Here is a 17,122-nt window from a genome sequence, read left to right as displayed (position 1 = left end):
ATGGCGATCGTCATTTAGCCACTTCCGGTGGTTCGATAGCGTTGCACGATTTACATGAGAACCTTCTCTGGAATTTCCACGAGATTGCGTGGAGAGGCGAAGGGAGAGAGAGACTGGCTGTTCCTCTCGGTTTGAATTTGACCGTTCTTCATCGGGTTGTTTATTTGTCCCGATTGCCCTTTGGGATCGTGACTCACGGATTTCTAGTTTAATCCCGCGGTCAACACGATGGAGGACGAGCGAAAGGTAAAAGCTATAGGGCAGAGATTAAAGAAAGTTTGTTTTCTTTTTGTGTTTTAATTTTCGTGTAATAGGATATCTATTGATTTATGTATTCTATGGAAGAACAAGAAACAGCGAGTTTGGAGATAGAAATATTGAATTAAATGCTTCGTTGTAATGTAAATTGTGATAGCTAACAGCTTTCTATATATATCAGAATTATTTTGATTCTTTATTTCGTTCTTCAACATAATTTTCTTCGTTATAATTTATTTGAATAATAAATATTGCAAATATTAATAATAACACGACAAAAATTAATAATAAAGTAGATTTAAATATGTAGTAAATAAAATTGAGATTATTGAACTCGTTCACTCCGTTATCGGTAATGTCACTTATTCAAGCTTGCGAGTGCGTTAATGGTCACCAGATGGCGATGATCCGACGCGATATTATACAGCTTACGCATGCGCAGTACGCATAAGTAATCCATCGTCCATCAGTGAAAAGCGTTGTGTGTTGTACGGAGAGAATTATAGCGGGGATGCGCGGTGAAATAAGTGTATTTGTTGCTTCGAAAATGCGAAAAATCGTGTATCGCGATACGATGTAGTTACGGATATCGGAATTTAGTGGAAATTATGCGGAATTTCTATCCGCGAACATGGTCGATCACTCATATCGAATGAACGAAGAGGTTAAAACCGACTTTCCTTCCGGCTTCGCCGAGAAGGTGCACTACGACTGGGTGAAATCGAAGAATCCTGAGACGATAATAACGTCCAGGGATACGAACAATGTGTTAATTTTTTCGAATAAGAGTCTCTGCTGTCGTTCGACCATTAACGATGTAACGTACTGTTGGGACTTTCAGATCGTGACGAACGGTAAGTGTTGTTTTCTAGTAGTGTTTACATTCATATTTTTTTTAAATTGGTTGCTGTTGGTCAATTGATTGTATTAATGTAAAACTTGATTGACAAACTACTGATAATATTGGTAATAAAATAATATTGATGATATTAAGTAGTAATTATCAAAGGATCATTAAACATCATTATGGAGTAATTGTGTTGATAGTTTATGGAGTGAGATGTAGCATTGGGATTTTTTTCTGATGTAGTAATTGTCAAAGGGTCTGTTGCGTTCATTTAGGTAAACAGTTACAAAGAATAGCACTAACCTTGGATGAGAATCGCAGCAATTTTGTATTGAAATCTGTTATATGTGATAATATTAATATTGGAATTACAAATGGCCAGGAATGGTACAATCCAGAGTTGAACAATTCAAACGCAAACGAAAATGCACTAAGTGGTGAAGAGCATTATGTAGTCAAAATTTGCTTTATTGCCCATAAATATGGCACGTATCGCCAGAATGTCATTTTTTACTTTGGGGAGTACCCAGTGATAATCCAAAAGATTTGCATGGATTCGGTACCAACCGGAGACTTAACCAGGATTGACGAAGCAACCAATTATCAATTCTCACAGAATCCAATGATGTGGAATAATGAAACGTACCAGATTTGCTGGTTTAATTCACCTTTTGTATCAATGAAAGACCCAAAGGAGGACACACTGTGCATGACGTATCCATATCCAAATAGAAACAACTTTTTCTTGACTCAAGAATCTCTCACGGACGATTGTTTAACTCCAGAAAATTATAGAGGTCGTCTTCACGAGTTAATCACGGTGGAAGAGCTAGCTCGACATGAACAGATAGCTAGATATAATGAAACCTCCTACATGCGTCTTCATAGCTACTACATTTTGTCTGCAGGTGATGGATCCACCATTGCCAAATATGCACCACCGGGTGAACTCTTTGCTCAGGTGCGGTTCCTTCTAACAATTGTACCTTTTTTCTCTTTCTATAATCTTCTGCCACTTTAAACAATAATCTACAATTACTCCTAGTTTCACAAGTACATATAAATTCGCATTTTGTGTAGTACAGTTGTCCCGCACTTTCTCGATTTTGTGTGTATACAAAAAATTGAATATATGATGAATTTTTTACCACAGCTGCCGCTAAGCCGCAGTATCTCAGAAGATACGAAAAGCGGCAGGCTGTTCCTGAGAGGTTGCAATAAAGTACTCTTGAAGAGCTTAACACAACCGTCGAATGTAATATACGAAGCGTACATAGAGGATAAGTGCACGCAAACAGTGTACATTAGATTGTCGAAAGAGTGTGTGTACGCGTTAAACTTGGTAGCCAATATGGATGTACACGTGCAAGTTCAATTCCTATTGAACCGGTTGCCCTTCTGCGAGTGGCACAAGAGCGTGGATAGTTTGCCTGACATTGGCCTAGTATTTCTAAACACAGTTTACAGAAATATGGAAGAAGATAGTCCTCTAAATTTGTTAAAAAGAAGCTCGAGCAATATGGGATATAGCTTGTTGAACGTAGAACAGGAACACGCATTGGCGGTAATAACAGCCTCTACTAATATCTCCATGCCACCGATCTTGCTACTAGGACCATTTGGAACTGGGAAAACGTTTACCATTGCTCAGGCACTACGAATTTTGCTGATAGGTAGCTCAGAATATAAAATCCTGCTCTGCACACACAGCAACAGCGCGGCAGATCTTTATGTTAAAGAATTTTTCGACACTTGGTATAAATGTGATAAAAATCCACGATTGAAACCAGTAAGAATCTATTACAAAGGTAGATCCAGGAACACGGTACGTCTGGCCAGAAGAAACAAATTTCTTCGATCGAAGAGTTCCCCTTCTGCTCTCATTACCCCATTTCAGGTACATCCAGTGGTTCAGCAGTACAGTTTGATGAAAGATAACGGTACCTTCCGCGAACCGACCGAAGAAGACCTTAGAGACTGTGGTTTGATCGTGACCACTTTGGCCACGTCTAGCTGTCTAACAAGCTTAAATATATCGTTCACGCATATAGTGATCGACGAGGCTGCTCAAGCATTAGAGTGCGAAGTCCTTATACCTTTAGTCTTAGCTACCCCACACACTCGCTTAGTTCTGGCCGGCGATCACATGCAACTTGCGCCAGAAATATATAGTGACCTGGCTAGCGAACGGGGTCTGGGTATAAGTTTACTGGAAAGGATCTATGGAATGTACCCAAAAACTCATCCATGCAGGATTCATCTGCATCAGAATTATCGTGCTCATGAGGACATCATTAAATTTACTTCGGAGATGTTCTACGACGGAATTGTCATGTCTCCACCCACAATAAACAAGATAGACATAATAGAGCACCCCACGTTAAAGCCTTTGACCTTTTATGCTGTTCAAGGCGCCGAAGAGCAGGTACGTTTACCGTCAGGAGAATCTTAAAGATAGAATAATTGTTGGAATATAATACATTTTCTCTTTGCAAGAATGAGTATTAACGTAATGGAATGAATGTGATAATTTACGCTTGCATTGTACCTATAATTAACACTCGCACCTATTGTTGCTTCAAACTACTATTATCTTCATTGGAAGAATTTGTTTTCTGTTTACACATCAAATTCCATTGCAACACCTATCTTAAGCGTTCAGATATAACACATCAAATCCGTAACAAACCATGTATTTCCTGATCCAACCACAGATACCTGTTGCTTCATCTTCTTCATTGTACCGGACACCCACTGTTGCTTGTAACACCTCTCGGTCAGCGCGATATGACACAACGCATCCATAGAACCATCACTGCTCTCCATCACTCCAATCTCGGTCTCATCACTTCAAATCAACGATCCTACCAAGACTTCACACCGATGGAACTTCTCGCTCAACGTAACTCTGTCTTTCTTTCCTATCAGGGCATCCATTCGACAGGCTACGCGAACATGGACGAGGTATACGAGCTGGTTAACCGCGTGCAGGAGCTGCGTAGCAATTGGCCAACGGATCGTTGGGGTATCTATGGTGAAAAGTCAATCGGTGTGCTCGTCTATTACGCGGAGCAGGTGCAGAGGATTCGTACGGAACTGAGGGAACGCGGGATGATGGACGTGTCGGTGGAGAGGGTGTTAAACGTTCAGGGGAAGCAATTCACCGCCGTGTTTATTAGCACGGTGCGTACCAGGCGCTGCTGTCGATACTCCGCGGAGAGGAAGGTGAAGGACTATGGCTTCCTGACCAATCCCAGACTTCTGAACACTGCTATGACACGGGCTAAATGTCTGGTAGCAGTGGTGGGCGATCCTATTGCTCTGTTCACCATTGGTTCCTGCAGGAGGCTCTGGCAGAGATACCTGGAGCTAGCTGATTTACGCGGCATCGACAGGGAAACTCTGAGGTATCGTTTGAGTCAGATACCCGAGCTTCCGCTGATTACACCGCTGAACCCATTAGCGAGGGAGTTTACACCCAGAAATAACTTTTATCTGGTGGAGTATGTGCCGGTTCCAATGTTGTATCCGGTGTTTCATTATCCTTATTACTCTGCGTAAAGTCGACGGGAATACTATGTTGAAGTTAAACGATCCGGTTGTTGTTTTTAAAAGTGACTTCAAATGTTTTAGATCGGCTCTGCCTTCCCGGCACCCCGCTATAATCTTAGTCCAATGAAAGAGAAAAATTGACTCTGCGACACATTGTAGATTTATATAAGTGATTTTTTTAGACGATGATGATTTTATTATTCATGATATAACATTATGACAAAGAATAAGATGTTGAGAATTTGTGGATCGGTGCAATGTACCAATATTGGATTAAAAAAGTTAATTGATTGATTAGCTACGATGTTTTGAATGTACATACATACATACATATATATATTTTGGAATTACTAATCCTTAGAGTGTCTCTCTGTGAATAGATTTAAGAAATTAACTAACTGTTACTAATAGATTCAATTCTACTCTTAATTTTACGATGTGTCTTTGATCTGCCTATTATAGATTGTATCGTTTCTTTATCATTTGATCTTATCTGTTTGTCAGAGATGCATCTATGTGGAGACTGTACAACTTATGTTATGACACTACAAGTACTGATATATTATAGAAATATATTTTTTATTAGTTCCACGTAGCCTTGGATGAACTTTTTAATTCCCTTTTCACGTAGTACTAAGGCGATCCTATTCAAAGATTACGCCGAATATTCGAAAAAATTCTTTTTGTAAATATATCTTATCAGAGGTAATAATCATCATTACCGGTCAAATAATGAAAAATTAATTACTTTTATTATTAAATAATAGAACTAGAAGCATGACTTTCATCAACAAAATATTCTTTTTTCTTTTTCGTTAAATACTGACATTTCATAGAAATGTGTGCTATTTTTAATACTTAATTCTTATTTTCATTATGAAAGGAAATTATATCATGCTATATTTCTGAGATCTTACCGAAAGCTTGTCTGAATAAACATTTCCTCCGGAACCAGCAGGTGTTTGACTTACGGAATGGTAGTGTATATTCGTGCGAATGCCTGGGAATAAAGCAAACCAGTTTCTAGACAAGTGACACTAGTTTGTCTGGGCGATTCATATTCGCGGGCTGCAAGAGCCAAATGGTCACCGACGACCCTCGAATGGCTGAAAAGGGAGGCGAAAGAGCGAAAAGCGGTTCGTGGATTCTTTTGAAAAGCTCGTCGCTTCCGTTTCGCGCGTCGCATGAATACGGGACCAAACAAAGCCGTTTCGTTTGCTTTTATTTCTGTAATTAAGGACTACTCTGATAGCCATATTGGCTAGGTAGTCTTATAAACAAAAAAAAAAAAAAGGATAAATTCTCTTAAAACCAATCTCTATCGTAATTGCTATCCCGATCCTTCTCTAACGACGTATTGTTTGCGAAAACGTAAACTCGCGGATTTTAATTTCAATCGCAGTCAATAATTATTGCAACTGGAGTGTTCGATAGATAGAAATGTCGAATTTGTTCGGTTGTTGCTAATTGGTTACATGTCTCGTTTTTGAGAGGATGTTTTTTGATACAAATATTTTTGCAGTATTATCTGTTGGTATTGTACAGATTTTTGCTTTTTTTGGAGTGATAATTGGCTCGTATCGTGGAGTTTTATAAAATATCCCTCCATACGAATGTTTTTTTATTTTTCTTTACCCAGTGTATTAAAATACTGATTTAATTTCGAAATATATATTTTTCGAACCTTTTCGTAATTAAATACAAATAAAAGACAAGAAATCAACAAAAACGTGATAGAATTAAAAATCAGAGCGATACTTGCGTAATATGTTTTTCCATGTTTACCCTAATAATAGTATATTTATTATCACGTAGAGCGATTTGAAACATTTTTATTACAATTTGCCTTCCAATCGATTCCCATGAAAAAGAAAAAGCTTGGAAAATAAATCGTCTATATCCACTGTTATTAATATCATTTATTTTTAATTCTTGTTATTAGACTACGGATTTTTGTCCAAATTCATATTTTCATGAGCAGAATTGAAAGAATAGGACTTGAATAAAAATTTCTTTTATCTATTAAATATTATAAAGACCTATCTACTACATTTTGGACATTTTATATATTATCTGCATTCCATGTATTTTTTTGTTTTATCTTTTTTTCATAATTGCACGAAAATCCACAGTTTAATTGTAATAAGCTCTGTTAGCATCGAAATAAGTTGTTTCTGATATAACACGTGCGATGACTTATGCGCGATAAAGAGTGAAGGAAGAAAGAGGGTGAGGACAAATGAAACAAGAAGGGAGCAAGCGAATGAGCACTCGTAGTTAAACTCAATTTCCCTCTAACAAGGTGGTGTATCGCCGAGGGCATCGGCAGAATTCCAGCGATATTCTTACTCTCTCGGCCGCGGTGGGACGACAAGTCGACCGAGCGCGTAGAATTTATCTTTCCTCGTTCTTTCCCTTGGGTACATAGTAATTTTTTAATTTCATTCGCTGGAGTGTATCGCACACATATTTTGCCTACAGTTTACTCATTACTTTTGATTACATTGTAGAAACATTTTTTTGGGTTGGCCAAGTGTCTTGGGCTACTTGAGGTAGTTAAAAACATGACACTTGGAAACTGTTCTTTGTCTGGCTGTTATTTTTGTTTCTTCTCTTTTGTTTTTTCAATCATATTGCTTTTTTTGAATTTTCTGAAGTTCTGTTGATATTCCTTTATGAAAAACATATTACTTCATACTTTAACATAACGTTCCTCTTCTGATATTTTTGATACACTCTTATTTCTGATGTATAAATATTGTTTTCTCTGCACTGTTTTTGTAGCTTTCTTTTTAATCGCTCTTACACTGTTTCTTTCTATTATACTAATTCCGTTCTTAAATCCTTTATGAACTTGTCTTTTTTTTTCGTTTGTTGTTTTGTTTTGGTATTCATACACAGCTTTGTCCTTGCTACGCTGCCTTTTTTTCTCTTGTTTATGTCATTGTACTTTCTCTTATGCTTGGAATTTTTCACTCCTGAGAACATCTGGATTCTCTTGTTATGATAAGATTTTTCATAGAATCCCTCCTTGCAAAGAGATTGTTCCCTTAAATGTGGAAACTTTCCATCACAATAAAGTATACTCCAGGGAAACACTGTTAAAGGTACGCTAGTGAGAGTGATATATTCTTTCTCACCATAAAATTTGATATGGTTACTGTCCATGAAAACAGTTCTATAGAATCTAAAAATGGGAACTGTACTCCTAGGGACATCCACAATAGTAAGATCGCCATTTTGAAAAAGAAAGAAAGAAAAAGAAATTAGGAGAACACTCCTCGCATCAGGTACTACTCTATATGTAGATCACTATAGATCTGTAGAAATCGAAGACGTAGGAATAGATTCGAGTTTCCTGGAAAAGAGACGGTAACCAAGACGGATGTTATCTACGAAAGTCGATAATTGGAGTAGAATGAGTATGTTCAGAAACGACCAGACTGGTTAGGTAGTCGTTAAAAATAATTGTAAAAAGAATTTGGAGATAATAGATCATTATTTACAGATGAAAACAGACCACTACTAACTATTGATTGACCACTGGATGAACGTCATCCTTGTCAAGTATTCGGGCAAGAGATAGTTGGTCCAACTTTGGACACCATGCACTTGTAAAACGACGAGTGATACTTAACCTGGAAAAGTACCTGGTTGCTAGCAAGTGCATCGTAGTGACACTAGAGTCAACTTTTCTTTAATGAGATGAATATATTCCTTCTTATTACATATTATTTTTTCCTGAATTTGTTACATATTCATCTTGTTTGTCTATTTATGTTATATTATTACTGTCCAGTTAATTTTTATTTATTTATTTTATGCCCTTCATGGATTTCATCGATCTTAATTTACATACGCGTGTTGTATACTAATTATGTAGTTGATACATGACTTGATTTCCCTGATAAGAAGTAGATCAACAGATAAATAAACGAACAGGTCAGAGGTTAATGTTTATACGTATTATCCTGCCGATATATGAATTCATATAAATTCAAGAAACCTTCGGAAGCTTAATTAGGATCGCGTCATCTATTCATATTTTCGACTCAGTTCTTTCTCTGTAGTATATTATACATTCTGAGTGTCACTGTACTAATGGATGTCACCACTTGAGCTTTTAATTTGAGACCAGACTGTCTATAAAACATACCATTACATTAATATCCTCAATAATATCAACTTACTAACGATCCACTAAAACAGTATTTTTCTTTCTATGATAACTCGAACGCTTCAATATTAATATAAAAGCTATTGAAGATCCTATAGGAGAAATATAAGTCCATTTCTATTGGCGATGAGGAAAACATATTTAATTACAAAATCAAATGCAAAGGTATACTTCTTGGTGTGGAATTGGGTAACGACATATTGAGTATAAAGATTGCTTTTCTATAAATGATTTCTTAAATATTTAAAATTCTAGAATACGGTTAATAAATTATACAATATATTATCATCTGAGTACATGGAACTCGACATGCGCCAAACAAGTTACTATAATCAACGTGAAATCCATTATTGAGCAAACAATGTACCACTACATTAACAGATTCACCGACATTAACTTGCCTATAATCACATATTATCACAACGTCCCAGCGATATCCGGAATTATGCGACGATCAATACGGCGAAGACGTATTACTACGCGATCTCTCCTTGCATGCTAATACTTGTGCCATGAACATCGTGTAGATCCACGCGTTATGTACACTTTGCACAAAAGACATGAATACTATCGCGTGTTTCAGCTCATCGTTCGAAGGAGCCAATAGGCCTTGTGGTTCTCAGCCAATGCGATACTACTCAGTGTTGAACTCTGAGGTAAAATGATGAAATATTATAGGGTAGTATTAATATCGTTCTCCAACGGTGTGTCGTCTTTCTTATTGCGCCATGGCTCGAGTATTACACAGGATCTCTACGAAGAAGATAAACTTCTTGTATCGCTTTTTAGTGGACAGGTATTTTATCAATGTAACGCAAGAAATTAATGGAGAAGTTTAATGTGATGAACGTTGTGAAGGAAATTGTTAAGAACGGCAATATTTCGTATTTATTTAATTGCAAGAATGGATAACAACATGAACGTCAAATATCGTAGTTTTTTAATTATTTCTTTCACGACATTCGTTGTATGAAATTTTTCCATACATTTCTTGCTTTATATATTGATAAAACTGTTTGCTATTGTTTAATTCCAACAACAGATAATAATACCGATAGCTGCAATTAATAATTAAAGGATCTTCTTTTGTGTATAGTATTTCATAACAAATTCTAGATTTTCTACGACATTTTTGATTATTTATACATTTTTATTCCACTTTGCTTATCCCGTCATTCCGTAAAAATAACAGACTACTGTAACACGAAGTTTTCACCGTACAAATTCTTACAATACAAACAATTATTCTTAATTAATACGAATATAAATATTGCAGTTAAAAATTCACGAACATCAAATATCGTTCCTACAAATTTTATATTTGTACGTATAATATCATTTGCCAATTTTATACTTCAAAATTCAAATAAAACGTGAAATATATCGTAACAACAGAGTACCGCTATTGGAAACACGATATCCTGATATTGAGTATGATTTTCTCCAAAGACACCGTGTATACAGATCTGCGACTCTATTCCTCTTCCATCCATATTTATACCCATGAAACTGGGTCACCATAGTTATCGTCGCAATGGTACCATGCAACATACAATTTTTCGTTCGACGTAAAATCCAAAGACAATAACCATACATTTCTGCCAGTCAGTTCCATATAGAAAGATCTTTAATTTTCATGGGTGGTTGGTCGCCGTATAAATACGAATTCGATTCGGTCATGGCTGCTTTGTTCCTTTAAATTCTAATGTATCGCGTTAACAGCATGTGCAATTCGCATCGAGGTCGTCTTGCCATGGTCAATATATGGCCCCATTTCCGACGTTGTCGCGCAAGATCGGCACGATAATTTTCGTGGCTCGTTGGCTGTTGGTTTTCCGAGCGTTTAACCAACCACGCGATGGATCGTCGCCGCCGGAAGTCGATTATAACGTAACAATTTAGCCGGGGCCGACGCTGCAGTCGGCTAACAAATTTTCGAGAGGGTAGCGGTCGGGACGATGAACTTTCGCCATTAACGATCACGAGTATTGTTTCCAGCTTTTTCGTCGCTACTGTTTAAACGATCGACTGGTGCGTTCTGATGAAGTGCCGTTTGATGGTTTTCGATTCGAATTGTTCGCCGAGCGAAATAGGACGCGCGGTTGGAGGGACTGTGTTAAGTGGCATTTTTTTTTTCTTGGTAATCCTAGGCTGGATGTGTCGAGTAATTAGCGTGGAATGCGTCTCTTGGTTTCTCTAATTAATGTTTATTACCTTGTTCTTCTTACGAAGGTAGCGACCATTCTTTATTTTTAAAATACTTCCTCTTCTAATTGCTTTAGATAATAAATTGTTGGCATGGAATGCTCCTTCAAAGTTTATTCGATTAATTTTCCTTATCACGTTGTTCTTTTCACTAGAAATTAGCCAGCGATAGTTCCTTTTTTTAATTCTTTCGATTAATAATTCTAAAACAATACCAAACATCTAATGGATCTCTGATTGATTTCTTTATTCAATGTTTCATAATACTTTATTTTTCCTACAAATGCAGTAATAATTTTCAATTTCTCTCCCGTTAATTCTCAATATCTCTTTTATATTCCTCCAATCGATTCTTCTGTATTTCCTCCGACAGAATTGTTTCTTGTTATTACATTTATTATAACGTACATCGTTATAGCCACGAGGAGTAATTTGCTCTTTTATTTTTTTTTTTTCAACTCGATCATAAGTTATATCATACAGCAATTAATAGATATCGTACGAAGAAGATACGAAGGGAGCGTCCGCTAATTCGCGTAAATGACTTAACATTTTCCGGGACCAAGAAATCCTATCTACCCTTCCACGACTAAAGCCAATTAGTCGGTGTTTCTTTCGAAAACGTCCCACCCTAATCTGGTCTCGGGGTGTAGCGTCGAACGAGATCAACTTCTCGGCTTGTCCAAGCAACTTTTTCCTAATTGCATCGTGCTTATCGCGATACAGAGAAGAGGACCGGTTCGCGAGCGGTGCCTAGGGCAATTTCGTCGCTAATTGAAATTTTTACCAGCGCCAGCGACCCAATAGACGGCCTGCAAAAATTGGATAACGTCTTTTCGTGAACTTTTCATCGAGGCGCAGCGAGAAAAAAAGAGGAAGAAGAATGTTATAAATATTTGGTGAGAGAGCTTCGGAGAGCTTAGATGGTTCTCAAGGTGAATTTTATTCTAATTAAAGCGGGTTTAAAATTTCGAAGAATTCTCCTCCGCTGAATTTTAAGAATTCTTGCTGGATTCTTACAATTTCTTACGAGGGGAAAGAATTTTCATATGTCGTTCGTTATGTCACGGTGGATAGTGATATTTTACGATATTGTGGTACGTAATATATCGGAAATTCTTTGTTTCGGTATTTTCCAACAGTATTTTAATTATTCGGTAGCTTACATTTTCTTCTTTACTTTAGTCTGTGAAAGTAGTTTTTAACTATCGTTGACCCAATAATTTGCTTGGCTCGGGTATCTCTATTATTTCAAACAATAGTTACGACCTCGATGAAAGAGCAAATTTTTTATCTAAAATTTTCTGAAATATTGTGACTTCCGCTATAAGGATTATATGCAGAATGTATGGCGCAATATATCGAGAACAGGTGTGTAACGTGGACATAAGTGCGCATGTTTGAATTGAATCCCTGAACATTTTGTATTCAACGATAGCGGACGGATTTGCTCGAACTACCATACAATCGACTTGCCTCGGTAGATAGATCCGCTTTTCTCGCTTAAGGGGTTAAGGAAAAATCTTTCTCTTGTCTGACCTTAAAGAAGAACTCTTTTGGACATCAAAGGAGCCTTTAGTGCCTTGGACCGTCTAACATTCGATTCACAGTCCGACTCACGTGTTAATTTCCTACAATTCTTATTTTAGGGAACAAGGAAGAGAAAGTGTTCGTTCCCCGCAGTTATACAAAATATTAAATTTCCCTTGACAATAACAATGTTAAAAATAAAAGAATTTAATAAAGTAAACGAATCGAGCAAATACTATAAATGAAACGTTGCATTAATGGAATATCGGCTGTTGGTTCTTAAATTTTTCACCAATGGGTAGCATTTAAGAATTAATGACTCAAGTTTGAATTTTCTTTAAAATTTGAATGCTGCCAATTTTAATGAAATTAAAAGTGAAAAAGCAGAGTAATCAGCGCTGCACATTTTATTATACGTTTCGTTACTGGAAATGTGTAAAGTTTAGTTTCTCGCTGATTTTACAACCGCGGTCTATCAGCTACGATAAAATCCACACCACGAAGAAGCCCCTAAGACTGAGATTAATCGCCGGTTAATTAAGACACGTTGGAGGCAAGGATAATTTTATCAGGCAGCTAGCTATTGCCAGGGTTAATGCTACGGTGATATTGGCCGAGCTAGATACGCCGATGACAGCCGCAGCCTGATATACATCCCTGGCATTGTCGCGGAGAGACGCCAGACGCCCTTCCGCGTGTAACACGCGCGCGCACACGCGTATGTATCTATACAAGGTGCTCCGTAATTCATGTATAGTGTATAGTGCAAGGAAATAGTGATGGAGATACGATGGAGACGAAGATAAAAAATAAGAGTTGCGTTGGATGTTTGGAGAAAATTTTTCAGAAAATCAAGTTTGAAAATTTGTCAAGTATACGTAGATTTGTATAATTTCCAAGTAGATAGGAGTAGATAATTGCTAGCAAGTTATTTTACAGCGAAAGTAGATCGAAAATGGAGAATACAATTTTTTCGTTTAAAGCCTCGTTTTCGAGAAAACGAACTCATCGATATTCCTACAAATAAAAATTACTATATAAAAGTAAAAAAAGATATCTTGTTAGGAATCGATCAATGATAAAATTTTCTGTATTTTTATAATTCTTTGTCCTTCCCTTTCGAGTTTTCTAATCGAATTTTATAAAATTTCGATAGTAACGATATCATCGATTATTTGAAACTTATCTCACAGAGCAAACGCGTTACTTATGAGATGACACGATATTTCGAATCTGAATTTTCTCGAGAATGAAGCTTCCAAAGTAACTTTGTTATTTCTCATTTTCCTCTTATTTCGAACCATAGAATCTCATTGACCCCATTTGTATTACGAATTATGGACCACCGTGTATATATGTTGTACGTGATGTTAATGCACGCTCACGTTACTGTGTGAACACCGGTTTGACCGTGGTTGAACTCTGTCGCGAACTACCGCGTCTCTGGATTCCACTTGCTAGGAGATATTGTCTCACGACGTGTGTCAGCGTATCGTTGCCTACCCACGCCTCGCTGTGACTCGATAAAATTATCCCGTTGACGAGTTACGTTAACGAGCGAGACGCGATACCGTGGATGGCGGTAATTCGGCGAGACGTTAGGGCTGCTTCAGACTGGCGTCGGTTTAAGGTGACGCCTGTGGGCTGGTTTTTGGCGTGTTTAGGGCTAAGAACACGATTACGGGTTAAAGTTAAGGTGATAGTCGGCAAGACGAGATAATTGCTCAGGAGATATTAGTTTTAGAAATACCTTCTGGGGTTCAGGTAGTTCCCGATTTGTTGTTTAACACTAGAACTACCATACAAGTCAAATTGACCGGTTTTACAATTTTATCTTAAAACTCCTACTTCATGTTACATTTTTCCCCCGCAATGATGTAATGACTTTCGCAACGATAACTAAAAGAATAATATAACGAATTTTATTTTATTTTTTTGTATTCAAACTGAAAATAACATTGTATCAAGGCTACTTATACCAATATCAGTCAAAATGATTGATACTTGTCAAAGTGTAAAAGGGTCCTGCAATCTGTTCATAGAACCCCAATTAACCAGTTTCCTCGTTTTCTACAATTTGTCACACGTTTTTAAAATTTCTACTGTGTATCACTCAATATGATATCAGTTATTAAAAAATCCCGGATCGATAACACTAGAAATATCACACCAGCCAAAATGACTGTTTCTACAATTTATAAACGTGTCAACCCTCGTTTAGGGATTATGGTCGCAGACGGAGTAATAATACCAGAAATATACTACATAACATGGAATTCCTTCTGTAAGAAAGTAATAAATCAATAAATATAAAAATATTCTATTATTAGGTATTTTTTAAAGACCAATCATTTTGACTAATTTTGGTAGAAATAGCTTCGTGTTAACTATCGGTAGTTTTAGTGTTAATATTCTATTTATATATATTTGTTGATTAATATTCTCATTAATTCTTCAAGATGTATGTACGATTGAATTAAATCTGGAATGTTGTAATAGGCAGTTGTGCATTCATGTCTGGTCTAATTATTACAAAAAAAAAGGCAGAATAACATAATATATAATTTTCACAACTGATAAGTTCAAACTGAGAGCTTTTTCAAAAGGAGTAACTTTAAAAGCTAGTTGTTTCAAGCTTCTTAACAGGACACGAGTTATAATGTTTCTTCTGAAGTATTTACGCGCGTTGTATCTTTATCGTCAAGATTTCTTGTGTTTCTGACAACGGATACAAAAAATACAAGTACAATAACACAAGTAGAAGAGTATTATAATCACATTGCGAACGTTCGTTCTAAATTAAAATTTCATGCATACTTGAGAGAATAATGAAGAGTGGGATGCCCTTTAAAAAGCTGACATCAAAGTATTATAGCATTAAATTCCACGTAAAAGAGAAAATCATCCTCATTGCCATCGAATCGTTAGGGGAATATGAAAATTGCTGTCGATTCGTTCGATCAGTCGCATCAAAGAAGCATCACAAAGCTTGGGAGACCTCATTGCAGCTGTTCGTCCATTAGAAATTGAAAATGGAGAAAAAATTCCAGGACCTGCTTTCGTATTCACCGTACTCTCTTTTTGCCTGTTCGATCGCCAACGACTCGTTAAGCGTGAAAGACGAAAAATGGCATATTGATCGACGTGGCATGTTAACTCGTCGACTGACTCTCGCAATTGAGTCTTTCAGAAGTCAAAGTGATCAGCTACATCGTTTAATTAACGTCGAATTTCTCTAAAGATTACTAAGGCTCATTTTTATAAGTTTATTTTTCTTGAAATGATTTTTCAAATAATTTTTAAATTTTCTCGTTTCCTGAGAATATTTCTTTTATTTAACAGGAACCGCCTAAGTGGTGAAATATTAATATCATTTTCTAATGAAATTTCTATTAAAAAGATTCTACGCGAGTCGTGTTGAAAATTATGTTCTCTCAAAGATCAGGATTCACGTAAATCCAAGCGATTCTTTCATCAGTAATCGGGATACGTAGGAAGCACGTCGGAACGTAAAAAATTCGATGGCGAATTAATCTCTCCCTATACTCTCCTCGTTTCGCCAACCAATCTCCTATTCGCCAAAGCCGAAAAAGAAACAAACAATCGAAGCATCGAAACAATGCAAAATCCACATCGCATTGATCGAAATTTCCTGTGAAACAAAAGGTTAAAAAAAATCAAGGAAGAGGAACTCGATGAACTGATTCCGGTGCAGTCGAAAAAGCGTTAATGGGTTAAACTAATTTCACGCGCCATTTCGATCGTTGGAAAACAAACGGGCATCGTTAAAACAAACCATGTCCAACTTCCACCAAAAAAAAGACAAAAAAAAAAAAAGAAAATAGAGAACTGTAACGAAGAAAAAAGTAAAAGCAATAAAAAAGAAAATTTGGAAAACAGAAAACCGAAATAGAATACAAGATCTCAATTCGCTGTACACGAGAAACAACTTGTTCGATTCTTTCTTTTTTCTATCGAACGACGACCACGTTGTTGCGTTACGCGTTACCCTATCGCGATTCGAATCGGTGTTCGAGTTTAATCGAACGCGTGTATAGGGTTTCCGGGTTCGATATAGCTTGCAAGCTTCGGGAAATTTTCAACTGACCTGCCGGGGGATTGACTTGGCGTTTCGGTATCGGCGAATAATTCGCGATCGATCTACAGGGCGAAACGAACGGAGCTACCTCGTCAAATTTTTCCCGCCGTTCGAAATTTCCAATTAAACGCGCTCGAATGCTCCCGCTGCGCTGGCTGCTGGCCTCTCCGGGGGTTAGTTCACGCGAAATTCGCGGAATGCATAAACGGCGACGCGTCGATTTCCGTTCAGGCGATCGGTCCCGCGGCGTTTCCTACGACTGGCACGATCGCAAGCCGAAAGAATTTCGATTTTCCACCACGGTTTTCGCACTCGTGATTGTACTATCGTTTCAATTAGTCTTTCACGACTGCGATTCTGGTGCCTGAAATATACGTATATTTTTGGCGACCGATTGTCTTCTCCTGATTATGAGATCATTTGAAGGCGTTTGCGCAAATTTCTTTTTCATTCT

General features: G+C 37.1%; 3 protein-coding genes across 7 annotated transcripts in view; 2 read left to right on the top strand and 1 right to left on the bottom strand.

Moving 5' to 3' along the window:
* LOC132916297 (prolyl 4-hydroxylase subunit alpha-1) overlaps positions 1 to 17,122 on the bottom strand; it is a 295,125-nt gene that overhangs the window by 29,170 nt on the left and 248,833 nt on the right. The gene's annotated exons all lie outside the window — the stretch shown is intronic.
* The window catches only part of LOC132916426 (caspase-1-like), a 223,250-nt gene that overhangs the window by 196,602 nt on the left and 9,526 nt on the right, over positions 1 to 17,122 (top strand). The gene's annotated exons all lie outside the window — the stretch shown is intronic.
* LOC132916265 (probable helicase with zinc finger domain) lies at positions 690 to 5,248 on the top strand. The gene is made up of 5 exons (XM_060976121.1): positions 690 to 1,112; positions 1,381 to 2,066; positions 2,259 to 2,930; positions 3,003 to 3,530; positions 4,034 to 5,248. The coding sequence occupies exons 1-5, from the start codon at positions 890 to 892 to the stop codon at positions 4,664 to 4,666; spliced, it is 2,742 nt and encodes a 913-aa protein (XP_060832104.1). The 5' UTR covers positions 690 to 889; the 3' UTR covers positions 4,667 to 5,248.

This window comes from Bombus pascuorum, chromosome 1 (assembly GCF_905332965.1).
Source record: "Bombus pascuorum chromosome 1, iyBomPasc1.1, whole genome shotgun sequence".
Classification (NCBI taxonomy): domain Eukaryota; kingdom Metazoa; phylum Arthropoda; class Insecta; order Hymenoptera; family Apidae; genus Bombus; species Bombus pascuorum.
This window is presented reverse-complemented; position numbering and strand designations above follow the sequence as displayed.

What these genes read in the sequence shown, in the direction of transcription:
- LOC132916265 (XM_060976121.1), top strand. Translation starts at nt 890, where the DNA reads ATGGTCGATCACTCATATCGAATGAACGAAGAGGTTAAAACCGACTTT. An exon ending in CTTTCAGATCGTGACGAACG is followed by an intron (nt 1,113 to 1,380) that starts GTAAGTGTTGTT and finishes GCGTTCATTTAG; the next exon opens with GTAAACAGTTACAAAGAATA. An exon ending in TTCAAGGCGCCGAAGAGCAG is followed by an intron (nt 3,531 to 4,033) that starts GTACGTTTACCG and finishes CTTTCCTATCAG; the next exon opens with GGCATCCATTCGACAGGCTA.